Source organism: Suillus clintonianus (genome assembly GCF_016758775.1).
Source record: "Suillus clintonianus strain FC179 chromosome Unknown DEU56scaffold_43, whole genome shotgun sequence".
Classification (NCBI taxonomy): domain Eukaryota; kingdom Fungi; phylum Basidiomycota; class Agaricomycetes; order Boletales; family Suillaceae; genus Suillus; species Suillus clintonianus.
Genome location: NW_024539267.1, coordinates 125,992 through 149,952, shown reverse-complemented (window position 1 = coordinate 149,952; position 23,961 = coordinate 125,992). Strand labels below are relative to the sequence as shown.

Below are 23,961 nucleotides of genomic sequence, written 5' to 3'. Positions count from 1 at the left end.
AGGCCTCGTGGCTGTGTTCAAGGCACCACGGGGACTTTGATCATGAAAATAATGCCTTTGTCGAGCTTTTGTGGTAATTTGGGCATGCACGATTCGTATCGCTACTCGGGGCCTGCACTGTGAATGCGCGTGTGCCACGGCATGCTGTAGCTATCTTGTGATTCCCGGCATGGTCCCTTGTGATATGTCTTTCCTTGAATCAACTGAGAACCTGTCATTCTTCCGCGAGCGTTTGGAAGCACGGTTGGTTGTAACATAGCTGTATAGTAATTCCTGTTAGGACTATCGTGATGAAACGGTAGTAGTCCCGGCACAGCATCCGACTCAATCACGGGAGAAGGGGTGACTTGTAAATTAATAGAAATGACTGTTTTGGGTCACCAGGTCCGAAAAGTTGCCGCCTTTGAAGGTTAGTATAATCACTTTCCGAAGTCGCATGCCATTGCTATGGATCGTTGGTAGTTTCTCAGCAGAAATCTCACGTCAGAGCCTTTCAGCACCGCGGGCTTGATATCTTTCAAGGCAAGGTTGATTCTCGATGGTGCAAAAAAAATCTGATAGATGGAGTGATTGCTCCGTTTGCCAAGCGACGGTCTAGCGCGAACACTTGCTCATCCGACAATGAGCCAATCAGCAGGTACTTGTGGGGGCACAATCTGTAACAAAGCGCCCTCTCCATTTTAACTGTCATATCTAATAATTAAGTAAATACTGGAACAGGGGAAGTTCCGGATGTCAGTCACGTGTAAGGTGAAACTTGACCGCGGTTATTATTTAGTTGACGGTCATGTGATCAAAATATACTTTATTAGGAAATGAGTTAGTGGTAAGGCTATGGGGAATCCCTGGGGATTCCCCCATGCCGTTGATGCCGATGAAAATGTAAGGTTAAATCTGTGAAAATCAGACAAATTTAAATTTGACGGGGACAAGTCAATCTTAGCAAAAAAAAAAACGTCTAAGATCTAACGGAGCGCTTGCAGTTACTAAAGACTACGAAGCGGGCTCGGAGGCGCTGCAATTGTAGTTCTTCCAATTCAACTCACTCAACCCTTAGCATTCCGGGTGCTAGACACGCTATCCCCTGTTTTTGTCTCTAAGCGGAATATGCCAACCATGTCCGCCAATTTTACACCTCCATCCAATACATACGACATTTCCTTTTTATATATCTTCATGATCCCGACACTTGTTATTGCCCTCCCGAACTCAATTCCAGGTTCATCCAAATGGCCCTTTATACTCCTCCATCTCTCCCATTAACTCCTTGCAAAATGGGCTCGACATCACGTCCCTCATTGCCCACTGAGCTCCTAGCAACTTGGTCTGCTTGGCGTCCGCTAGCACACACTGGCCTCCTGACTCCTCCAATGTCTGCATCTCTACCAAGGATCGGCGCTCCCCAGGTGACGTCCTTGCCACCCATTGCTCACTTTGATCGTCAGGTATCATACATGCATCCAAGTACGTGTTTCCTACTCTCATTCTCATCATTAGTTATTCATCTAGCCAAAGTAACACCACCGCGTACTCAAGACGCGTCTGCTTGGTCGCGACCTGTTCACGTCGCGGACGTGTCACCCGAACCCTATGTGAGCGAGGTGGACCACCACGCGCATCCCTTTCAGCAAAAGCCTGCACCGTCTGAAGATGTCCCTCGTCCAATTGATTGGTTTGACGACTCCCTCAAGAGATCATCACATTACATCGCAGAGAAAACTTGCGAAATGATATGCTACCTATGGTTCTCTTCGTCACTTTCGACCTCGACATCTACTCAACCACTCACCCCTCCCTATTCACCTGAAATTCCTGCCGCCACCTCCTCTCTTCAGCTTGCTGCAACGCCGACCTTTGTGTCCTTTATGCAGAAGTTGCTAGAAACTACCCAGGTCAGCCAATCGGTGATCGTCTTGTCTCTCCATTACATATGGCGACTCAAGGAACGAAACCGTTTCACCGCTGGTTTGCCCGGAAGTGAGTTTCGCATCGCGGTCGCCGCGCTCATGATGGCAAACAAATTTCTCGATGAGTGAGTTCATTGTGCCTATTTACGTTATTGTGTTCTCAACCATGATTCTAGCAACACGTACACCAATAAGACCTGGTCGGAGGTTTCTGGTATCGAATTGACTGAAATTACCCGAATGGAGAAGGAATTTTTAATGGGAATCAACTTCAACCTTTACATATCGAAGAAGACCTACGATTCGTGGATGCACTTATTGAGAGGACTTGTCCACGCGAAAGAACGAGAGTGTCGTAGATGGCGTCATACTCGCGTCCGGCATCGGACGCCTCGTCACACTCAGCCGATGTCCGCAGCACCAATTCGTTCCTATAGATGGAGATGTCACTCGTCATCCCACCGCGCACGTTCGACCTCGCCCGAACAACCCATTCATCCTCGTACTTATTCGTCTTCATATCACGTGACTCCGCCGAATCCCGTTCTCTCGCCATGTCTTGCCCCTGGTTTGAAACGCTCGGCTGCTGACGCGTTCTCACCGACTTCGTCATCGTTCCACGAGTTACCGCCATTGAAGCGTCCCACGGGCATGACTTTGCAAATTCCGGAAACAAGTTATCCAACGGCCCCTCATTCGGCTTCACCAGTTGAATCTTTGCAGTCCTTTGCCAAGATGTCATTGTCATCATCTTCGCCACACTCCTTACGGTCTGCCCAACAAGGTGATTCACGCCCGCAGACTTTGGTAGCTGCCTACTCTGCGGAAGGACCCGTGAACGTTCCTCAGGTATGTTCTTTCCGTCTCATCTGCATAATCTATCTCACATTCGTGGTAGAACCTTTATTATTACTCGCTTGCTGGGTCATCGACCGACAATGCAGCGGAAGAAGAAAGAGTTCGCCGTAAAACCCGATTGCGGTGTTATCAACCTCAGCCTCCACCTCCGCCATCTTATCCGCCCCCGTCGTATATGCCACAGGATATCCAGTCCGAGTCTGTCAGCCCTTACGAAATACACGTCGACGTGCGAGCCGTGCCTCTTCCTCACCTGCACGATGCCGTCTGGTCTCGGAAGCTTGCTCGACCTCCTTCATATGGCGAAAGTTCTTTGCAATTACCTCCCTTGAGGGAAAACGCAGTTCCGTCAGCTCCTTTCGCCAACGCAGGACCACCTGGTGTCCATTTTTACTCTGCTTCTAGTCAGCGGGAATCTCCCGTGTATCCTTATAATTGGTCTTATGGCAGATAGTCCTTGGCTACTCATTCCTGTTTAATGCACGCGATTATTTGCATCTCATCGGTTCTTCTACTTTTCACATCGAACTTCAACTTTGCACTTTTTTCGCCATATCATTTCGTTGCACGCAATTCATTGACACTGACATACATTCTCGGCATCCGCATTTGTATTTCACTTACATTTCCACTTTCTGTTAGCAGAGATCAAGCAGAGATTACATTACCCTCATAGTTAGCTACTACTATACGAGAAAGAATGCTAAACTGACATACATCGAAGTCGTCGGAGCTGGTGGGATTACTTGGTAAACCAATCACAAGCCACATGAACCTTGATGTGATGTACTTATTAAGGCCTACTAACAACGGTAAGTTGGTAACTGTACAGTTACAGTGTTGTTATTGGTGCGGCTTGATAGATCTATGGCCGAAACAGCCTAAAATTTCAATGGTCTTCCGAGTCTGGAATGCATGTGCGCAGAAGCCCATCTTTTTTTTTTCCCGCATAGGTCAGTGAGAATGACGGTATCATGCCTGATCATGCCCAGTCCGCACTCCGCGGTCCCCATCGTGTCATCGGAGCCCTTGTTACAGATCGCGCCAGGCTTTTGATGCCCCTGCTACAGGTATGAGTCGATCTGCATTCACGTACGGTGGCATTGGCACAGGATGTCTCCGTGTGCCTCCGGGACGTCTATTTCCCAGTACTCCGTGCCCCTATATCCTCATTATAACGATACTTTCAAGTTCTGGTCTCGTTCTCACCGTAATCGAACGGTGTAGCTTCATAAATAGGTTGGGCCCAGTGTGACGAGACGACCTAACTATTTTACGAAAAGAATTTTAGCGTTCATCCCGGAGTAACCCATCACCACCTGCGACCAGAATTGGCATGTGAGGGCCTATCATATCACGGCCCAAGTCTGATAGATACGCATGATGGATCTTTTCCTGTCCCACAAAGGGATTGACAATGAGGGCTTTTTCATGTCGAACCCCCGTGTTCCTTACCACGCCCCTAGTAATAGCATTGTTGCAAAGGCCATTTGGAGTTACATTTGACAGATTTCGACGCCTCTGTACAATCGCCAACTCACAGGTTAATAATGATGCCCTTCCGAATTACTTATATGCGGGGCCAGGGGTCGGTTTCAGTGTCTGACGATACAGATTGTGATCTCAATTGGGCCATGTTGGATGAAAGGAACGCTTGGGTGAAGAAGTAACCGGATAGCAGACCCGTCACTGAAGGACCAAGTTTCGTTTCATCGAATTTCATATCAGTCACTGCTTAGTATGGGGGTGATGAATCTAGGGTGGACACACTCACGAGCACCACTGATAATAGTTTTATTCCGGCCAAAGCCCATAAATTTTGAGCCTACTAGTGCTGCCCGGATCGTGATATCAGGTGTCCGTTACAAGGCACATGGGGGCACGTGAATTAACTTGCCTCCTGCCAGGCCCGACGTCAAGCCAGCAAATATCCCATCTCTCCGAGCCTCCTAACGATGATAATATGCCATCATTTCAATGTCAATTTTTTATTTATATTTTTATAAAATAACACGAACCCTCCATGCGGCTGCTTTGAGCTGCTGTTCCACACCCGACTTGTGATCTAACTCCATTCTCTGTGGTTAATTGCGCAGCAACAACAAAGCAAAAGCAAATGGCGGCCGTAGACGGTATAGAACGAGATTTTTCAAAAATAAAAGTTTTTGGGCGTGCAAGGAAAGGGTTAAGCTAACCTGACCGGATTTGGAGTTAGTACTGATGCAACGCGTTTCGTCACACCACGTTACGCTGTGACATACGCGCTTCTACGCCTTTACACCCATATTGTTATCAGAACAAGTGATATGTCCCCTGGAGGGAAGAAGAGTCGGGCTCGGAGTCCACAGGAACTCTATGACGAAATCAAAGGTATCAATCTCCGACCCCCATCAGACGTATTCATCGCACCTGATGGGCTACACATAACCCCAAGAACTCTTGATCAAGACCAAACCGAAGCTAAAGGACGCAATCACCACCAAGGATGAAACCATAACCAGAGATTTACATAAGATAGCCTCGCTTGCACAGATATTCACAGAACAGCGGCTGAAGACGAGCAAAAACAGCCAGTTATCAGATTTACTCGATCAGGAAGGTTCGCTATCATTGTTCGGTATCAATGGTGAACAATCATGAAACCCCAAGTGTCTCGCTTTAGGTGTCAACCTGTGGAATGCGTCCGGCGTGGTCCGTCAAGGCTCTGCGCATGACAGCCGCGCTGTCGTCGCCGCTTGTATGCCTTTTTTTTTGTTCGTGTGATTGGTCTCACTTGACGCCCTTGGCCAGTGCGGCTAGCTGGTTTTCGCCTCATGGAAGCAGGGTTGGAACCTAAGCCTGACGCTGAAGGTTAGGAGAAGTCCAAGAATTCTTGCGTGATTGTCGCTCATTTACTTTATGTCCTATCAGCATTATTACATATTCTCCAAATTGCGAGCAAGACTGGCGCAACCCTGTCCGGTACGTTTTTAAACAAAGGCCCAACAAATATTTTATATTTTCGTATCTGCAAATAACATCACGGATCCAGAACTCGGTCACAATGACACCGCATCGAGCGTACTAGGTTGTGCGGCGAAGGTTATTTTTTTTTCCTCGCTATGTCATTTGGTGGTTCATCATTAATTTGCTTCAAGTATGAGGAAGCGCTGAGAAATATTGACGACCCGAGTGGCACCAATCACCAAGCCAAGGCATGTGTTACAGCTGTCTACCTCTCAACCAGAATGGAAGCAGTGAGGACTCTAATCCTCGTGATTTGGAGGCGTTTGATATATTTAGGAACTTTCGTGAAATAGGCTTGGAGGGAAGGAAATGAAGGGTTAGCGGCCTTCATGGCTGACAAAATCACAGGTCGTCCCTGAGTCGTTTAATATGAGCCGCTCTGATTGTCCTCATAGAGAATGACGGACGGCTCGTGCTCCTGTCTAATCATGACGTAAGTCCCATTCGGTCGACCATACTTCTCATGGTAAACATTTTCAGCGAGAGACGCTCGCGACTAAGCTTCTGGACATTGGAAAATCGCTTTTGAGAAGTTGCTATCAGGACAGCAAATCGGCGCCAGAAGAGAACAAGGCTCAGGATGCTATTCGATGGATGCAAAAGGCGTTTTCCGTTATTGAGCCACTCGATTGCGCGACTAATGCTGAGCTTGTTGAGCTCAAGGTGCGTATTTTTTTTCGAGTACACATCATTCGTTGCTCAATCCTGGGCAGAGATCGGTTCTCAGGAGTCTGGGTAAGTGAACTTGAGTACAATCATAGTATGGTACAAGGGGGCTCAGATCGGCCCCCTATCAGCCCGTGGCTACTTCTTGTCATCATCCCAGGATCCAGAGAATTTGATCAGAGCGGAAACCGCGCTAGAAGAAGTTATCGCAACTATCGATCCTTCTGTGGACAACGTAAGCAAAGTCCTGCCAAAATGATATGCTCAAGTGGCATTTACCCACGTTCTTGTAGGTAAGGTCCGAATACCAGCAACTCCGATGGATGAAGTTGGCTGTCATAAAGCGGCGAAAAGCTGGAGATACTGTTCTTCTTCAAGGTGAACTTTCTTGACCCGGAATCTTCCACATTTAGTGGCGGGATGTGATTACTCACGTTCTTCATTAGCCCTACAAGCCATCATTGACAACATGTCATATTCAGAAAGCAATCTTACCGAGTGAGTTTATGGGAATGCTGTAATCCACTTCGTTTTCTCAGATTGCGTTTCAAAAGTATACTACAGGAACTTCGGACGCTTTCTCAGTATCAGTAAGTCGTCTGATATGGTGGAGTTGTTCCCTTGATTCAATCTGGGCGCAGCCAATTAGTCACGAGTGCAATTCAGTACTGCCTTCATCGGGCCTTACAGTGCTCTTGGAGCACAGACGCCGTGGAAAGGCTTCTCATATCTCTCGTATTCCATTGTTCCAAAGATGACAAACACGACAGGGCCGTGCAAGATCTACATGCATCTTTTAAGGGTAGGGTCCCATCTTTATTTTGTTGCTGTATACAGGCTTGTGCGAACTATTTACCTTTCTGCGTAGAACTGAGTGACGTGGAATTTGAGCTTCTCAAAGCTCCGGCCACAGCTTGCATTACGGTATGTGCATGCTCCATTCCGTTCGTTCAATTTATAATGGAATTTTTGAACGTTTTTCATAGCTTTTATGGCAATACGGTGATCGCCATTATCATGCGGGGCGATGGAAAGAAGCTGCGGACTGGTTCAGTTGTGGCACTCATTCTATATTTGCAAGTTTAGGCCCTGTCAGCAGCTCAAAGTGTTTTCGGAAAGCTGCCCTAGCGCATCTTAAGCGAAAGGACTACGCTCACGCGGGGTCGGTCATCCGCCGCTGTCCTGACACAGAAGCTACGACGCAATATGTAACCTTTCTTATTGCCGTGCATCAAGGTTTGCGAGTCTATGGCCTGATAGCGTGATATGTATCTCATCTATGCTAATTACAGGACTGGAAGATGAAGGTATCTCCATTCTGAACAAAAACTGATCAATGTCCTCTAATTGATGGTCATTTATCAGCGATACAATCAATACGGAATATGGTACATGCGGTGAACTTCGACCGCAAGATGATTTTATTGGCCTGCCGGCTGGCGCATGATATGGACATGAAGAACCTTCTTCTTAACGTGCTGAAGGCTCTTCTTGAAACGTTGAACTTCCGAGAGAACGTGGAGAACATCACTGAAGCCATGGCGCTGGTAAGGTGTATAATAAGGCTTATCATCAAGCTCCTTGGAGAACCCGCTGCCGATTTGTGAGTTTGCGGTGTTAAGCCCATCGAGATATCGAGCTGAAAATTGTGTCAGGGAGCGCTTAGTGGCGTCATTACTCCACCACTTGAAGATTGGTTGGTCGAAATTTATGGACCACTTGCACGTGTTCTAACGCAGTGGATGTGGCAGCGGTGACTGTTGCAGAGTCTTGTGAACAGCCTGCCATGCTTGTTAGAGACGTATCTTGGCTCTGGAGAACTGCATACAATTGTGCTATCCAAGCTTGCTCGGATTGGGAAGACAGAGAAAATCAAATATCTGACATCTTTGACGCAGCGAGACGAGTCAGTGATTTTTTGACAATTATTTTCTTGAGTTTAAGCTCGTCGCACAGCTTCTCGAGCTCTACATACTACATGCGACTGTAGAGGTGGACCAGGCAATTTACGTTTACTTGGTTAATGCCTCGTTCGCATCCGCTTCAGGCCGTGGTACGTCTCGCTACATTCCTTAGAAGACTAAAGTGACCATACCTTTTTGCACAGTTATGTCTTTCAGACGTTTGCGGTCGCAGACAGAATCGATTGAAGTATTTCAAGGTCCTCTTGCGAAACCTTCTACTGACTTTTTTTTCAGCCTGAGACATACCGCGATCTGTTCAACGAGGTCAATCAATCATCACAGCGCATCGTCAAGGTTTTGCGGGAGGAGAAGGTATCACAAGAGGACCTTCCTCGACTTCAGTCATCCTTGCAGATTTTACGAGTTTTTATCGTCGAAGCAGCAACTCACCTGTCGGATTGGAACACGGTCCTGGCCACAATTGAGGGACGGTTACAATTCCCTTTTAATAAATCAGACAGGAACTTATTCTGCATACAGGAGGCATCTCGCTCCGATCGTGATTCATTGGAAACGTACGAGGCGTTCGCTGACACTCTAGTGAGAATTTTTTTTTAGCTCTTTCTGTGCATGACGTGTTCAACGTTACTCCTAGTGGGAGGACAAAAACTGCCCCATGCACGGTAGATATTATTTTCAGCTTCACGATGAAGCTTATGCTAGTCAAATTTAGTCCTTTTCACAGCGCTAGAGGTAGGTCCATGTGGAAGTCATCAATTACTTACCTTAACCCTGCGTTGTAGGCCACACTACACGCTTGTTTAGCTCGCGGACATTTTTCTCTGGAGAAATTTTCCCGGTGGCTCCGAGCGATGTGTCTTATACTACTGACAAGAGCAACAGGATCCGATCGATCCAAGGCAATTGGCTACGTGGACCAAGCTATTGCTGTACTGGAGGAGCACGGCGACGCTAGGGACGGCGGTGATCTGGTAACATTCCAGTCTCGCACTGTATCTTGGCTCACAAATTTGTACGGAAGCTCTATCCTTTGGACGAGCGTCAGTGGCTTCTGAGCACAGCGTACAACACCGGCCTCGAGTGTCTTCAGTCAGTGAATATCTCATGTAATGTATGCTGACGCAGGACCCATCTACCTCAGTGCATCCATGGTCGACGAAGCAAAACGTTGGTTCGAATGTTCTACCGTTATCTGCCGCTTCGTTCCCGATGGTAGGCAACGCGCAGAAAAGGTAGGCAAAACGCAATGACAAATCGGACTTCACCACATACTGCAGCAGATCTCGACGACGTATAGCGACCTCCTAGCACGCTACCCGACTAGATGAAGCGATCGCACGAATATCGAACAACTTCAACGTCACAACTGGATCGCCTCACATGTGTATTATTATGTGTATTTGTTCTTGTATTTGTAGCATTGCAAGCCCAATTGGACTACCTGCATTTTTTATTGCTGTGAGAAATGACGCAGCTGATAGAGTAGTACACGACCGCGAGTGTTGCCGATAGCCAAGTACTCGCTCTCACGGGAGAAATCGACAGAGGTAACATGTCCGAGAGGGGTACTTGACGTGGGCCAGTTCCCAAACGCTGTCAACGACGGGCAGTGAACCTGAATAGGAACGCGTCAATTTGAATGAATGAAAGCTTGGGAAAGATGCAATAGTGACACACCATCCGCATCTGATCTTTTTTATCGTTACTTGCTATTGCAAGTAGCTGGGAATCGTGATTGAACCGCAACGTAGAGATACTTGTTGTCAGGTTGCCTATCGTCTTCAAAGGCTTAGGTTTGCTTCCCTCAAGATCGACCGTACTCTCTGCGTTGTAGACATTGACCAAACCTGTGTTTGAACTTGACCATATTGTCAGTGTGATTAGCTGCCTCACAAAACCAAAAGACATACCCAACAGTCAAGTATTTTCCTTGGCCATCTCCGCCAAATATTCGACTACCAAACCCGCCTTCATCCTGCCACCGTTTCACGCATTTGCGCTGCCCGATATTCCAAACATAAACCTGTGAATCTTCAGTCAAGCCCAGAAGCTCGCCTGCTCCAGCCTTCGACCACCACAGAGACTTCACATTCGCGTTTGCCTTGAGGTCGCCCACGACTTGCGCTGCACCTGATCGCCAATCGACGAGGTGAACCTGGCCTCGCCGTCCCGCAACGGCGAGAATATCCCCTGTTGGGTTGAAGGAGGAAATCTCCATGCTCGTGCCTTGGTCCCCACGGCCCGAAGAGAATGTGGTGCCCCATAAGCCCCGAGGGGAGCGGTGGGATGCTCCAGATTGAAGATCGTAAGTGTAGTAGAAAGGCCGTGGACCAGTCATCAATATGGACGTGCCGCTGGGGTGGAAAACGGCATTGGTGAGAGGAAGTGATGGGACGTGAAGAGTTTGGGCATGAGGATTCGTGAGACCGTCAATCTATCAAGCGAGTTCAAGTTTGAAGTACAAAAAACATGGAGAGCAGCACCCACGTGGAAAAGTCTTAGGCGACGGTCTCCACTTGCAGTCATTAGGACGGGAATGTGTGGCGAAGGATGGAATGCAACCGTTTTTATTTCGCCATCCGCTGGTGCAGCTTGATTAGCATCCCGCAATCGCTCGATGGAGAGTGTGCTCGGGAGTATAGGTCTTGACTTGGTAGTCCCAAAAATTCCGGCCGTTGATGCCAGCAGCTCCGGCACAACATCCTCCTCACTCTCAGATCCAGAAGCCGATGTCCGTCGTCTCTTTGCGCGTTCGCTTTTCTTGCGTGCAATAGATGCCCAGTCTGGAGTTGGATTTATGTGTTCGAACTGCCTGCGTAATCTGCGCTCGTATTCGCGTCCTCCCACTGTATCGTCAGAGGGCGCGTCGCGCAATTTGCGAAGACGATTATTTGATGCGAGTGAGACTTGAACGTTGACATCGTCTGGGTCTGTCCATGCGGGAGCTTTGGTTTTTTTGGGCTGCTGGGGGATGTCCTCGCGGATAGTGGAGATTTCTTCGTCTTCATCGCTTTCTGGGACCTCCGGTGTTATGAGCTCTTCGTCATCTTCCACATCAGACTGTACAAAGTCTTGGGGAGCCTGGCTAAGCTCGGATGGTCCAACATTATCGTCCACGAAAAAAAGCTACAGGTGACGTGAATAATAGAGTGTATTTTCCAGTAGTTCTGCACATACATCCAAGTCGAGCAAATTTTCAAACTCTCGTCCTACATCAAGCTGGTCATCGTCTGCCTCCTCATCAGAAACAACCAGTATCTCCTTTCCAGCCTTTTCAGGAGCATATGGTACACCAAACAGCAAGTTTTCGAGACGCCTCTCCTCGTCGTCTTTACTGTCATTGTGCAGGTCAGCACCTAGTGGGACTTGTGCTTGGTGGATTTTGCCTGTCTTTTGACGTTTCCGAGGATTTTTGACCATTGTGACACAATGTTATCACTTTGGAGGTCGGTTGGGAGATACACAGAAGATGTAGTAGTGGAGACTTGGTGGACGTTGTCGCTGTTGTGAACAATGTGCAGATGATTTCGAAAGCGCGGGTGGCTGTGTAGAACTTCAAAGCCTTGATCACTTATCTGCTTATCAATCAAGGAATGACCACGACAGCTATCCATCATCGAAGTCGCCCACAATCCAGATTTTTTGCCGCGTATGGATCACATTTGTTCACAGTCAGGTGCGGTGGTTCCTTTCTCGAGATCGTTATCAAGCCTGTATCACGATCTCATCAAGTTGTGGTCGTTACGCAGACTCAACCGAGTACCAACCGTCTGTGGCAGACATCTTAAAAGTCAAACGATACCTGCAATTCAAGCTTCCTGCGGAGCTTATTGACAGGATTATCGACGACGCATGTTACTGGGCACACAGCACAGTCTACATCGGGCGGCCTTTCACCGTTCCTATTTACAGGAACGGAAAGCGTTCTGTAGATGGAGTCTACATAAGATCACTCCCTCTTGGCATTCGCGGCACTGAGGGCGACATCAGGCTAGTTGAAGAGGACTTCGAGGATGGTGGTGTGGCTTGGGAGAAGAAGTTGCAACTCGGCGGACTGGATGACGCCTCATCTTCTGCGCCGACGCTATCATCGCATCCGTGCAGAAAGATAGAGTTCCAGCTATGGTGTCATGATCAAAGCGTGCGCAAGAAGTTTCCTCATGCGTTCAGCACATCATTCGTATGGGCCGACGTCAGCATAGAGTCATTGCAGACACCCATCTCTGAAGACGACACCATCGAATGGCCAGCGCATCTTCTTTTCGAAGAGTGCAGCGCAGAGCTATCGCGTAGTCAACAAGAAACCGGCAAACCGTTCAATCCTCCCAGCCTGAAACTGAGGAAAAATATTGCAATGAAGACCTCGGGATCAACCCACCCCATGTTTTGGCATTTCCGCGATTCATTCCACAACTGCAAGGACCCCGACGATGACTGCGTCTGGCATTTTATTGATAAAACCTTTGACAGGGATGCTGCCAAGTCTGCTCAAGTGGGGAGACTGGTGCGCAGCATGGAAGTAGGAGATTGCGTGACCCTGTGGGTCCAAAATCGGCATCCCGAGTCAGAAGATAACGTTCAAGAGGCCAGGATCACTGTGTATTGGGCGGTGTAGCACCACGGCATTTTCCAATATCAATACATACATATTGTGGCAAGCCGAACCTCGTTCAGCTTCCCAACTTTGAAGATAAAGTTCAAGGGGCCAGGATCATTGGGTCGTGTGGTAGTGCCCGGCATCTTTCCACACATGCCGTGACTAGCTGATTTTTTCGAACCTCGTTCATTTTTCCATTACATACGAGACGTGCTCAAAGTTTACAGTACTTATCCCCTTGTCCACGTTTGTTATTGAAGGAATCAGTAAATTATGTCCAATACAAATTTCCACAGGGTTCTAGTGGATCCATCGTTAATCCCAAGCAGTTAACAAGGATCCGGGATGTCGTGACTTTACTGCAGGCAACTTCATGGTATCCGATCATCAAATATTGCCTGCCCCCCTCCCCAAGGCCTCCCTACGGAAACGCTGTATGTGTCTCAGGGCATCCTATGCAACTGATGCATCACACTGACAACACCATGTACTGAACACGATGAGAGCAAGACGATCGAGTGATAACCTATTAGAGTCGAGGGCTCGGACCTACAGCAGGGTACTGGTCGTACCCTGAAGTCTAGTCAGATCAAGCAGGTCCCTGACTGCTCCCTAAACTGCATGTCCGAATCGACAGCGCCTCACAGCTTCGAACGCAATCCCATCGATCGAACGCGTTCAAATCCAATCAACCACCACGTTTGACTTTTATGTATTTTTCGCAGCAAGGTACGCTCATCCTTTCTTGAGACTGAGCTACCAACTACTTGATTCAAGTTATGACCATTATGCCGGCTCAGGCTGGGCGGGATTGAGAACGTTACAGAACACACCGTTAACGTTGTCTAGCACTTGCCTCGAGTCCTTTGATGAATAATCTGCAGAGACCACAGAAGTGGTCAAACTGGGGCGTGGCCCGCAGTCTGGATGGGCGGTTTGTGTGTAGTTTGTAAGTACTAGGTGATCGTATTACCCTGCAAGCTCGAGCTCATGTTGCCACATCGTTCCCTAACTCGTATCGCCCAACACACTGCGGGGGGCATCGGGCATAATTCACCCGCCGAAGGGTTTGTGCCGACCAAGTCGGGGCTTCCTGAGTTCAGAAGGCCAATGTGTATTGTGTAATGTGATGCAGCGGCGTGCTGGAAGAACAGTTGTGAGGGGGCCATTCAGTAAGTGCGTCCTGACCTCGAATGCTGATAATTGACCTGAAGATTCGGATCCGGACCAATGATCGAGACAATTAACAGAAGGAGACAAATATTGGTTTCTCCTGTCCGACTCGTACGATCGGCTTGGTACACCAATGTCACATCGATCACTGAAAATGCCTCTTGATTACGCCAAGCAACTGATGACGACCCTTGCATTAGCATATTTCCCTTTGATCTATCTCGGAGGTCGTTGTTCACAGACGTGCAGGGACCATGCAGACGACACACGTCGTCCGCGGCATTCCCGGATGCTCCGTAATTGAGCCACGCCAGTACGGGACCCCGATATGTAAGCAATACGTTCGTTGTCGGCAGGAGGAACGCGGGCTCCATGCTGTGCGGCGAAATCGTTCGGCACTGGGCAGTGGGAACCTACAGGAAGGCACGAAATCAGTCAAAGTCACACATGGACATACCTCTTTTCCGTGGGTTCCCTCCGGTGAGTTTACTTAAGTAGACTCATCAACTTGGTTGCACTTAGCTTGGATTCTTGATTTGAGGCGGCATGGGACCTTTTGGTGGTATTTTGATCTTCTATTCCCGGGCTGGATAAGGATCGGGTGCATGTGGTTGATTCCCTTGCACAGCGAGCGTTCCTAAGGAGCGGGTCGTATCACCATAGAGCACAAGGGCCCTTTGATCGTATACGCGAGAGTCTCGGAGTCTTCTACTTGGTCGAATTTGTTGCTACCATACCATATAGCGGCCTCCGCCCGCAGCGTTGGCGCCACCAGTATAATTTTCAGCCCTGCAGTGACCGTGACTGCCATTTTGAGTTGACAAGAGATCTAAACTGAGACTGCTCTTGTTAAGTCACCGTTCGTACAACGTATAGCACAATGGTGTCTTATCACGACGCACGTTCAAGGAACGGAGAGCGCGTTGAGACACCCATGGTCCACCGACTTGAGAGCGCTGAGACAACCACACACTGCAGTCACTGCACCGTCAGATGATAATTTACAAATGTCCGCGGTTTAGTCGCGATAAAAATTTGCTGGCTTTGAAAGTGAAAGAAGAAGATGGCAGACTTAGCCGAGACAGCATCTTTTCCCCCGGTCCGCCCAGGTCCACAACACACCCCTTCAAGCTTCACTGATTTTGTAGCTTGCGTCCGTGATCTGGTAACCTTTTTTTCATAGCAGGACCTTATCCCTCCCTGCGCTGGAAGGAGTGTCCAACACACTCCAACCACTAGTACCTGGCACTGCCAACGTGTTGATACTTGTTACTGCTTTTCTCCTGTTGTGGAGCATCTGATCTCAGCTCTCCCACTCATACAGCTTGTTCAATTTGACCCTCATTCGTCATCAGACTGTTCTTCAACAGTTCTAGAACCTGGTTGTTGGATTCGTAGCCTTAGGGCCCTGCATTCGTTTCGGCACCACAATAAGAAATCATGGGTGCATGCATGTCAACAGGGGGGATGGTGGATATCTCGGAGGATGATAAGCGGAGGCACAGAGAAGCGGAGAAATATCTCAAGGACGTGAGTTTGCGACGGAATGACCATGACCTTCGCCCGTCGTTCTGCACCTGTCACTGGTAGCATGATGTTGATCACATCCATTATATAGGCTAAGGCCAAGATGACTTCCCAGGTCAAAGTACGTACCACGCCCAGTTCTTGTGTGTTGTTCACCTTATGTGTGGCATCTAGGTCCTTCTCCTAGGGTCTGGCGACTCAGGAAAATCGACAGTTCTCAAGGTAAGTTATCTCCCCAGTCCACTTGCTGTCAGTTCACGAGGGCTTCTTTCGTAGCAAATGCGACTGATTCATCGGGTACCCTTCTCGGTAGCAGAAATCGAGACTTACCGCCAACTAGTGTTCAATAACCTAACGACAGGCATGAATTACGTTTTCGAGGCCATGGAGGACATGGAGCTCGAGCTTGCGGAGGAGAACCTACCACACGTGGAACTCATTCAGAATGCCCGGGATATCCATGAACAGGAACCTTTTCCTATGTCATACTACGAGCCTTTGAGAGATCTTTGGGCCGACAGTGGGGTCCAACAGGCTTACGGAAGAGGGAACGAGGCTGCGCTTCCTGAAAAGTGAGCCTCGTGTTTTCGTGCCTTGCTCCTCCGAGATCTTACAACTCTTACTACAGCTTGTCGTACTTTTTCTCTTCGCTGGACAGACTATTCGACCCCTCATACCACCCAACCGAACAAGATATCGTCCAGTGCCGAGCTCGCACTATTGGGATAACTGAGACGACTTTCCAACTTAAAGACCATGAAATGCTTATGGTCGACGTCGGTGGTCAGAAGAGCGAGCGGAGGAAATGGATTCACTGTTTCCAGGATGTGACCAGCATTTTATTTCTGGTTAGTCTAAGTGGGTATGACCAATGCCTTGTTGAGGATCGGGATGCGGTGAGTTACCTTGCACGTCGTGATTTGTCCGAAGACGAACCTTCATTTTATGGTTCTAGAACCAAATGCAAGACGCTATGACAATATGGGACTCAATATGCCACTCGCAATGGTTCAAGCAGACATCAATAGTACGTCACGTTGTCCTCGTGGTTTTGAAATCCTTAACGCGTGCACCATCAGATTCTATTCTTGAACAAGGATGACCTCTTTCAAAAGAAGATCCTCAACTCTGATATCAAGAATTTCTTCCCGGTAAGTCAAGTTCCTCCGACTGGCGCCTCCTGCTCAAAGTACTTTAGGATTACGACGGTGAACAAGGGGACGCAAAAGCTGGACGAGATTACTTCCGGCGGCGTTTCACGCGGCTAGCTCACAAAGCTGGACGTTCTAAAGAACGCGAAATTTACATCCAGTACGTCTTTCTCTTCTCTGCTGAAGACGCAGCCTTAACGCTAGAAAGTGTGACAACTGCAACCGATACGGAAATGTTAAGAGTAGTAATGGCCGCCGTTGAAGGTCAGTTCTTATGCGGACATTTTTAGGATCTAGTTACTAATTCGTTGCTTCCCAGAGTAAGTCCCTCCTTCTATTGATCCTTCCCCCGCCCGCCAGTGACGCCGTCCAACCGTACGCTCATCCATTTCCCACCACACTTCCCCTTTCTTTCATAGCATCGTTCTTCGATCCAATCTTCAAATCGCGGCACTAATTTGATGTTTTCTTTTTTTTTCTGTTCATCTTATGCATTTATCCATGTCATCGTCGACGTCCGCATCTCGCTAACGTGCTTCAAACGTACTTCTATCGCCATCTTGAATGGGGGACAAACAATCTTGCATACTCAAATGTCAACCTTATTTTTCCACTGCGCATCTTACCAACCATTGCCACCCAATCTGCCAACATCACGTAACCGTCCCAATCTGTGCGCTTCTTTTGCGTTCTTCCAAAAAAAAACAATAGTGCCGTCATAAGCAAAAACGTGAGTTAGTCCCCCCTTTCCGATCAGGAGAACATTTTTCACATCAATGCGCTGATGAATTCTCCCCGGTGTCGCCAGATCCGCGAAATCATGCTATGAAGATACATTAGGCTACAGGCACAAAGAGTACCCCAAGATCCGGAACCCATTTGTGGCGCCACGCTATCTAAAGTAGGGAAGGCCCACCCTGCCCGCCACGACGACTGGCTAGCACACTTTATTTTACTCCGCGTCCAAAGTCGTGTTGTGCTCCTCATTAATGATCTTCACACATGTTGCCTTGACCATTTCTCCTAGAACCCATCGTATCATTGATCAAGCAGTCATGCAATCTGTGTAAGATACCGAACCATGTAGCGTTTGCTTTGCTTATGGTATTTATTTCTTTTCCTCGTCGAACATTATTCGCCTCTTGGCTTAGCTTGATTTTCTTGCATTTTCTGACGACTTTACATCGGTTCTTTATTGTATTGATTGACAATCTGTATCGTTACAATGCAAGAATTATGACAAAAAGTGGGTCGACTCCCGTCAGTATTGAAGGGTGCGTGAGTTTTCAGGCCTTCACATGATGTAGTCATTGCCAACACTACCGAACAGGATAATTTTAAAATTTATCTACATCATTGATCCGAGGTTACAGTGCGCCCCCCGCGTGCGTTCAAAGTGCGTCTCGTAGGGGAGGAATTGCGGAGGATAGGGTTACGGGTTATCTTGACTCGGAAAACGCCGACAGTTCATAGATCTGACGTGGGCAGAAACCTTGCTACTGCGCACATTGTGAGCCCCAATTGTTTAGCGGGGCTTCTGCGACCTTGGCGGGAAATCCACAATATCAATAATTTAAGCGCTGAACAAGATTGATAATGTATTAAAGGTGCGCTCTCAGCTCTGTTCCGACTCTTCGCTTTTGAAGTGCCGTGTGGTGTCATGCTTCGGATACGAAGTGGCTCTGGGCCGGGAATGTCGGAAGAAGAAGAAGATTACCGCCCATTGGCCATTTAATGACTCTATTGCGAATTATGTATGATTATTTGTGATTTCTCTAAGCCTAAGACTAATGGTGCTTCTTCGCCCGGCCGCGCAACGCAACTACCCCACGGTGAAGTCTTTCTCAAGGGGGCTGAACTCACCCACAGTGCCGGGAATGCCAAGATAGGGAGTGGAGTGGGTTTACAAATTCTTTTCAGTGCGTGCAATTGGTGTTCGAGGTAGACTGGATTGTTGTGGCCGTATGGGATAACAATGTGTGTCGTCAATACCCCTGTTTCAGATATTATGGGCGTAGTATTTGATATTGGTCAGACCGAAATGACCTAGCTGTGAAACTTCTTTGGCCAATACTAATTGAAAACACTTCCCTGAGATTTAGCAGAGTCCATCAAAACGTGATGAGATAGTGACGCACGTACGAGTATCGCTAGTACCTGTATGTAAAAAATCGTGATCCCTTATTATTGGAGAAAGTTTGACGTGCGGGGGGTTTGTAGAGCAGACCGCGAAGCCTGTCGATAGGTTTGTGCGCCATGGGCGGCGGGTGCCTGTCAGATGTCGCGTTCGAGGTGCGGGCTGCAGCTGCATGCTCCCCTTGGGCTGTAAAACACGAGGATATCTTTAGAACATTTCATCATCGGGTAGCGGAAATAGGCTGCGTGTGGTCGAAATGACCATGTGGATGCCGCAGGGTGAGAGTGGCGCATCACATGCTACACCCATCAGTAAGAAACCGTCGGTTCTTGCCAGTGGAAAGCTCGATGAGACGAATATACTGGTCGCCAAATTGTGCTGTGTTATTGTGTCGTTATGATGTGTAGATGGTGAATAGGTAAAGCCCGTCGTGACGATGGAGTACTTGCGTTGCGCACTATAACCTATAGGAGATGTAGAGCTGCACGCTCTACACCGGCGGTACCATGGTGTCCGGAAATTATAGCCCTCGGCCATCAATAGAAAGGTACAGCGAGTCGGACTGGAACGGATAAAAGTTTCCTTGCATTCTGCTTCCATGGCCTTGAACGGTTTTTCCAGTAAACGAGATTTGACGTGCACCCAAGACGACGCGTAGGTACGTCGGCTAATCGCCGTTCTGGGCCTTTCCAGCCTGTCTCGATGCGAGTTCCCTAGTTAGCTACCATAACTCGCTGGAGGTATTTTCAAGATGTACAGGTATGACGCAGTGTCGTTCTCCGGTGCTACCATATGATGCTTGTTTTCAGCACAAGAATTGGTGGATGTGACCGATTCGTCTTGAACGAGATACAACAACCATCGCAACTTGATGTATATCTCTAAAATGGATTAGCTATAGTGCAATTGTTCTCAGTGCGTATTTACGTCACTTACAACAAAACCCAATATTCTCCAAAAGACAAAGGTCCTTTAGGCTTTTACCCTGTCTCGCAAGGTGGTGGTCATTCTGAGATAACTTGTAATTCGTGATGTGACTCCCAAGGTGGGGCGAAATCCTGTGTTATGACTGGCTAATCAGTCTGTGTATAAGGCAAGGGATCAAAAATCGTCTACCGCGTATGTTATAGTCGTGCTACTGTCTGATCATGACCAGAAAAAAGATCAGTGACATATGGTAAGTGAGTCAAAGTTGCGAGTATGGCCGCGACTGGTCACTGATCCCAGCTTTCGCATGCGGCAGGGGGCTCATTAACTGACTATATTGTGAGTAGTGACCTTCTGGATCGATTTGATCATTAATTGATGCTAGTTAGGAGGATGAAGGTTGCTTTTCCAGACACGTGACTGACGCGCCGTGCTTATCGAGTTGGCAAGCACGCACAAATATCGTGGTATAAGTATTGCGGGAATCCTGGAATCGCCCGCTGTCGAATATCTTTGCCCGCACGCTGCATACATTAGACTCGTAACCAGTCTGGACTACGTCTTTGATATTGTTAAGTGTTTGACGTAGTCAGACTGGTCGATCTCGGAGTGATTTGGCAGGCGAAGCGAGGAGTTTGAAATTTGGCAGATGCCGGTTGTGCCGCTTTGGGTAGTCATTGTATTTGGACAGCGCTGACCACACAAAGTTCCTTCATTCGCATCGTACAAAGCATCGTATGCCTCTAACTGATTATAGCGCATCTAGGAGCAGTACTAAATGTTAAATAGGACAATCAAATGATACCTTTTCATGCACTATACCCACCCATGATGCAGCCTGAACATTTGGCTTGGATGGTCAATCCTTCCAGCCTGGACGAGGAAGGAAAAATTCTCGCTGTCCTCAAGATACTTCGTGGATTGCGGATGACGGTCATGGACCTCATGCTGCACTCAATCTCGCAAAGACCCTCCATGGCAACTTGGAGGGAAGGTTTTTTTCGGAGCAATGCACTTGTGCAATTTCTTAATGTGTTGGGCACCGACGAGCGATCGAGCGAGCACCTCCGTGTCAGTTTACGACCCCTTGCTATCGCAATGGTTATTGATGAGGTTGACACTGAGATGGAGGCCGCTAAACATATTTTTCATATGTCATCGAAAGACGTCACCCCCGAACTACTCCTCTCGTTTAACCTCGACACATTTTTGACAGAGTGGCTGTCTTGTCCGGAGAAAGAAGTAACGGGAGAATCATTGCGAGGGTCTTGCCGGAGCCTGTTGCAGCTCGAAGTACGACGTGTCTTCCAGAAAGTAACGATACGAGACATCTGAGTTGAAACAACTTCGGATGTTGTGATCCTTGGGAAATGAAATCGAGTCGCGAGAAGGCCTCGAGAACTTGCTGGTGTTGTGTCGTTGAAAGCGCACTCGTAAAGTCCGTCGGGAGATCTTCAATCGCATCTCGAGCAGCGAGCGATAAAGGTCGTATGGAACTCATGTTTGAAACTTAACATAGCATATAGTCTGAACGAGCGTATGGTAGACGCATAAGTTGTGCTACATACGATCGAGTACCGCCGGCACGACCGGCACCTACTAAATTTCAAACTCCTCGCTCCTCCTGCCAAATTTCTCCGAGATCGACCAGCCTGGCTTCGCCACTCGACTTGTCCGTGGTATTGGTAAGCCAGGCTGGTCACGAGCCTATGCATACATACCATTTTACGATATTCACCATCATGATTTCCACCTCTTGCCATATTGTTTCTCGTCTGGCCATCACGGGCGCTTTATCTGTGGGCTTTTTCAACCAAGCTGTCCTCCGTCCAATTCGATCCGGACCAAGGACGGGTTCCGCCAACCGAATGGTCGCATCGGTCTGCACGACGACCGTCATTCTCGTCATCGCCGCCCACAGAACCGCCGGTAAAATTCTGAGCGGCGAGATCGGTGCGCCATCAACCGGCGAGCTCACAGATACTGTTCCAACAGCACCGGATGGCCCAGCGCGAAAATTAAATCAAGAGACTCGCCCGGTCGCGATTTTATCTTCACTGCAATCCCAGACTCCATCTTTTCCATCTTCTTCTTCTTCATCTTCTTCTTCATCGTCACCTGTACGCGAGTCGACACCCAGCATCACTATCCCACTCGATTTGTCGAATTCCACTTCCGAATGTACAAGCCTTTCGACCACACTCAATACTACACTCGATTTGTCTCCACCTATCTCCAAATGTAACCGGATCTCTATCACATCTGTCACTACCCTCATAGCCCACGACGACGACTCGAAGGACGTCTTCACTGACGAAGCCTTGGACACCAAAGACGTCGAGTTGTTTGATGACGAAAGGACTATCGACTCGGATGAGGTACGGAGTATCATTCCTATACTTGGATTTTTCTAACTTCGCCTCTATAGGACAACTATACTATTCCACACACTATTCCACACACTAAGGACGACCACCAGGTCGACAGTCTATCCCCCAGTCTTACTATCCACAATGGTTCGTCTCCGCCGAAACTGCGGCCACTTTTTCTGGTCGACAAATTCCGGACGACGCTCACGAATACTACCACTAACCACTCTCGTTCTGGATCTGCCCACATCACGGACACCTTACTTCAGAAGACGAAGGCCGCCAACTCCCTCCACAGTGGTCTGTCCGTTACCGCCGGCAACGATTTCAGCAAAAACTTGGAGGACGCCTTCACTGACGAAGCTTTGGACGTCGAAGATATTAAGTTATCTGGTGACAAAAGGACCTCCCATGAGGTGAGTATCGTAACTTAGATTTGCATCGCCTAACATTTTGGTTGCTATAGGACAAACACGCTACACCGGACAACTATACTACGCCGGACAACTATACTACGCCGGACAACTATGCACACACTACCACACGCGATACACACGACCATCACATCAACATCCTACCCCCCAAAACGACAACTCTTACTGTCGACAGTGCCCCATCTCGTCCCCCGAACCTTCAGCCCCAGACAACATCATCTACGAATACCAATCCTCTTCTGATATCCGCCCACCCCACTGACTTATCAGCTCAGAAAACAAAAGCCGCGGCCTCTTGGCTAAGGCCTCTCGTACTCGTTACGAAACGTGCCGCCAGTCGACTTACACCTCCCCCTCCTACAACACCTCTCCCTCCTACAACACCTCTCCCTCCTACAACACCTCCCCCTCCTACAACACCTCGATGTCAGCACGAGAAGTCCCGCCCACATAAGCTCAAGCCACAGAAGGTACGGATATATTCATCACTAGACCAAGTGTCTTGCTCATTATGGTTTGTTAGCGCAAACCTAGAGCTTTGCAATTGCACGCCGCCTGCAATAGCATTGTGCGTTCTCGCCTCCGGCGGCACGCCAACAGGATTGGTCAGTCATTTCTCGTAACGTCTTGAATACTTGTTGATTTTGGAGCTACTTAGTTGGGCACCTTGCGCAAGTCTGCGAACAGATTCGCGTCGACCAAAAAGGCATCATGGACGACTGGGCTGCTGCTATGGCAGAGGTTGGCCTCACCTCAACGCTGACTGGCAATCACCCAAGTTCGCCGAGATCATCACTTCCTATTCCAATCGATGCGGCTCTCGTTCCTGAACCTGGTGTGCGAATCAAGGCTCACCTTGCATCACTTCGCCATCGAACACATGCGGTCGCAGCCTCGATCCCAGCCACCACCTGCAAGTTAAAGTACCCATCACCTTGGCGACGTACTTCCTGACATTTCTAACCATCTTGACTCCTGCCCACCGCGGCTTCACTACTCGCCACAGCACAAATAACCATTGCCTACTAGCAAAGACGCACTACATCACTAGCCCACCAAGGTCACGGGCCACGAACTGACGAGAAGAATACTTACGAGTCGACGACGCCATGAAGATGACACCCATCACGACACTGGCACCACGACACCATCAAACATTTCAGGACTTCACGACCCTCAAGACAACACGGAGTCCGCTACGACACTCAGACGAAGATTATCTCAAGACACTCGAGACAACGCGAAAGCCGCTACGACGCTCTCAAACGAAGATTATTTCACGAC

General features: G+C 48.4%; 8 protein-coding genes across 8 annotated transcripts; 6 read left to right on the top strand and 2 right to left on the bottom strand.

Moving 5' to 3' along the window:
- Window positions 1–989: 989 nt before the first annotated feature.
- On the top strand, window positions 990–3,488 carry DEU56DRAFT_808071 (uncharacterized protein). Its single transcript, XM_041353419.1, has 4 exons — window positions 990–1,464; window positions 1,516–2,032; window positions 2,084–2,756; window positions 2,806–3,488. Exons 1-4 carry the CDS (start codon window positions 1,230–1,232, stop codon window positions 3,217–3,219), a joined length of 1,839 nt encoding a protein of 612 aa, XP_041207653.1. The 5' UTR covers window positions 990–1,229; the 3' UTR covers window positions 3,220–3,488.
- An 847-nt stretch (window positions 3,489–4,335) lies between these two features.
- Window positions 4,336–4,714, bottom strand: DEU56DRAFT_738090 (uncharacterized protein; the record flags this gene model as incomplete). Its single annotated transcript, XM_041348635.1, has 3 exons — window positions 4,336–4,454; window positions 4,540–4,599; window positions 4,639–4,714. Coding segments are annotated over 3 exons (255 nt in total), but the record flags the coding sequence as incomplete, so codon positions are not given.
- A 357-nt stretch (window positions 4,715–5,071) lies between these two features.
- DEU56DRAFT_871749 (meiosis protein SPO22/ZIP4 like-domain-containing protein) lies at window positions 5,072–9,612 on the top strand (the record flags this gene model as incomplete). Its single annotated transcript, XM_041355730.1, has 25 exons — window positions 5,072–5,135; window positions 5,200–5,364; window positions 5,428–5,502; window positions 5,556–5,615; window positions 5,676–5,726; window positions 5,797–5,846; window positions 5,903–6,001; window positions 6,065–6,119; window positions 6,256–6,434; window positions 6,485–6,510; window positions 6,618–6,672; window positions 6,731–6,815; window positions 6,884–6,935; window positions 7,079–7,239; window positions 7,306–7,361; window positions 7,424–7,673; window positions 7,803–8,040; window positions 8,093–8,133; window positions 8,177–8,343; window positions 8,376–8,490; window positions 8,545–8,588; window positions 8,636–8,941; window positions 9,145–9,333; window positions 9,384–9,451; window positions 9,504–9,612. 25 exons carry the CDS (start codon window positions 5,072–5,074, stop codon window positions 9,610–9,612), a joined length of 2,760 nt encoding a protein of 919 aa, XP_041207651.1.
- A 133-nt stretch (window positions 9,613–9,745) lies between these two features.
- Window positions 9,746–11,901, bottom strand: DEU56DRAFT_808045 (WD40-repeat-containing domain protein). Its single transcript, XM_041353418.1, has 5 exons — window positions 11,540–11,901; window positions 10,850–11,488; window positions 10,273–10,796; window positions 10,040–10,220; window positions 9,746–9,977 (listed from the first exon to the last, which is right to left on the bottom strand). The coding sequence occupies exons 1-5, from the start codon at window positions 11,780–11,782 to the stop codon at window positions 9,813–9,815; spliced, it is 1,752 nt and encodes a 583-aa protein (XP_041207650.1). The 5' UTR covers window positions 11,783–11,901; the 3' UTR covers window positions 9,746–9,812.
- A 14-nt stretch (window positions 11,902–11,915) lies between these two features.
- On the top strand, window positions 11,916–13,306 carry DEU56DRAFT_399535 (uncharacterized protein). Its single transcript, XM_041346033.1, has 2 exons — window positions 11,916–12,038; window positions 12,112–13,306. Exons 1-2 carry the CDS (start codon window positions 12,014–12,016, stop codon window positions 12,975–12,977), a joined length of 891 nt encoding a protein of 296 aa, XP_041207649.1. The 5' UTR covers window positions 11,916–12,013; the 3' UTR covers window positions 12,978–13,306.
- Window positions 13,307–15,572: 2,266 nt separating this feature from the next.
- Window positions 15,573–17,272, top strand: DEU56DRAFT_738195 (guanine nucleotide binding protein, alpha subunit; the record flags this gene model as incomplete). Its single annotated transcript, XM_041348643.1, has 10 exons — window positions 15,573–15,662; window positions 15,751–15,780; window positions 15,834–15,881; window positions 15,936–16,231; window positions 16,288–16,555; window positions 16,615–16,686; window positions 16,739–16,810; window positions 16,858–16,970; window positions 17,019–17,078; window positions 17,230–17,272. 10 exons carry the CDS (start codon window positions 15,573–15,575, stop codon window positions 17,270–17,272), a joined length of 1,092 nt encoding a protein of 363 aa, XP_041207648.1.
- A 3,315-nt stretch (window positions 17,273–20,587) lies between these two features.
- On the top strand, window positions 20,588–21,220 carry DEU56DRAFT_807992 (uncharacterized protein). Its single transcript, XM_041353417.1, has one exon. The coding sequence runs from the start codon at window positions 20,673–20,675 to the stop codon at window positions 21,207–21,209; it is 537 nt and encodes a 178-aa protein (XP_041207647.1). The 5' UTR covers window positions 20,588–20,672; the 3' UTR covers window positions 21,210–21,220.
- Window positions 21,221–21,468: 248 nt separating this feature from the next.
- DEU56DRAFT_399378 (uncharacterized protein) lies at window positions 21,469–22,891 on the top strand. The gene is made up of 2 exons (XM_041346032.1): window positions 21,469–22,252; window positions 22,303–22,891. The coding sequence occupies exons 1-2, from the start codon at window positions 21,584–21,586 to the stop codon at window positions 22,675–22,677; spliced, it is 1,044 nt and encodes a 347-aa protein (XP_041207646.1). The 5' UTR covers window positions 21,469–21,583; the 3' UTR covers window positions 22,678–22,891.
- The last annotated feature ends 1,070 nt before the right edge of the window (window positions 22,892–23,961 follow it).

What these genes read in the sequence shown, in the direction of transcription:
- DEU56DRAFT_808071 (XM_041353419.1), top strand. Translation starts at nt 1,230, where the DNA reads ATGGCCCTTTATACTCCTCCATCTCTCCCATTAACTCCTTGCAAAATG. An exon ending in GGTATCATACATGCATCCAA is followed by an intron (nt 1,465 to 1,515) that starts GTACGTGTTTCC and finishes ATCTAGCCAAAG; the next exon opens with TAACACCACCGCGTACTCAA. An exon ending in GCAAACAAATTTCTCGATGA is followed by an intron (nt 2,033 to 2,083) that starts GTGAGTTCATTG and finishes CCATGATTCTAG; the next exon opens with CAACACGTACACCAATAAGA.
- DEU56DRAFT_808045 (XM_041353418.1), bottom strand. Translation starts at nt 11,782, where the DNA reads ATGGTCAAAAATCCTCGGAAACGTCAAAAGACAGGCAAAATCCACCAA. An exon ending in AAAATTTGCTCGACTTGGAT is followed by an intron (nt 11,489 to 11,539) that starts GTATGTGCAGAA and finishes CGTCACCTGTAG; the next exon opens with CTTTTTTTCGTGGACGATAA. An exon ending in GTCGCCTAAGACTTTTCCAC is followed by an intron (nt 10,797 to 10,849) that starts GTGGGTGCTGCT and finishes CTCGCTTGATAG; the next exon opens with ATTGACGGTCTCACGAATCC.
- DEU56DRAFT_399535 (XM_041346033.1), top strand. Translation starts at nt 12,014, where the DNA reads ATGGATCACATTTGTTCACAGTCAG. An exon ending in TCACATTTGTTCACAGTCAG is followed by an intron (nt 12,039 to 12,111) that starts GTGCGGTGGTTC and finishes GTCGTTACGCAG; the next exon opens with ACTCAACCGAGTACCAACCG.
- DEU56DRAFT_807992 (XM_041353417.1), top strand. Translation starts at nt 20,673, where the DNA reads ATGATACCTTTTCATGCACTATACCCACCCATGATGCAGCCTGAACAT.
- DEU56DRAFT_399378 (XM_041346032.1), top strand. Translation starts at nt 21,584, where the DNA reads ATGCATACATACCATTTTACGATATTCACCATCATGATTTCCACCTCT. An exon ending in GGACTATCGACTCGGATGAG is followed by an intron (nt 22,253 to 22,302) that starts GTACGGAGTATC and finishes TCGCCTCTATAG; the next exon opens with GACAACTATACTATTCCACA.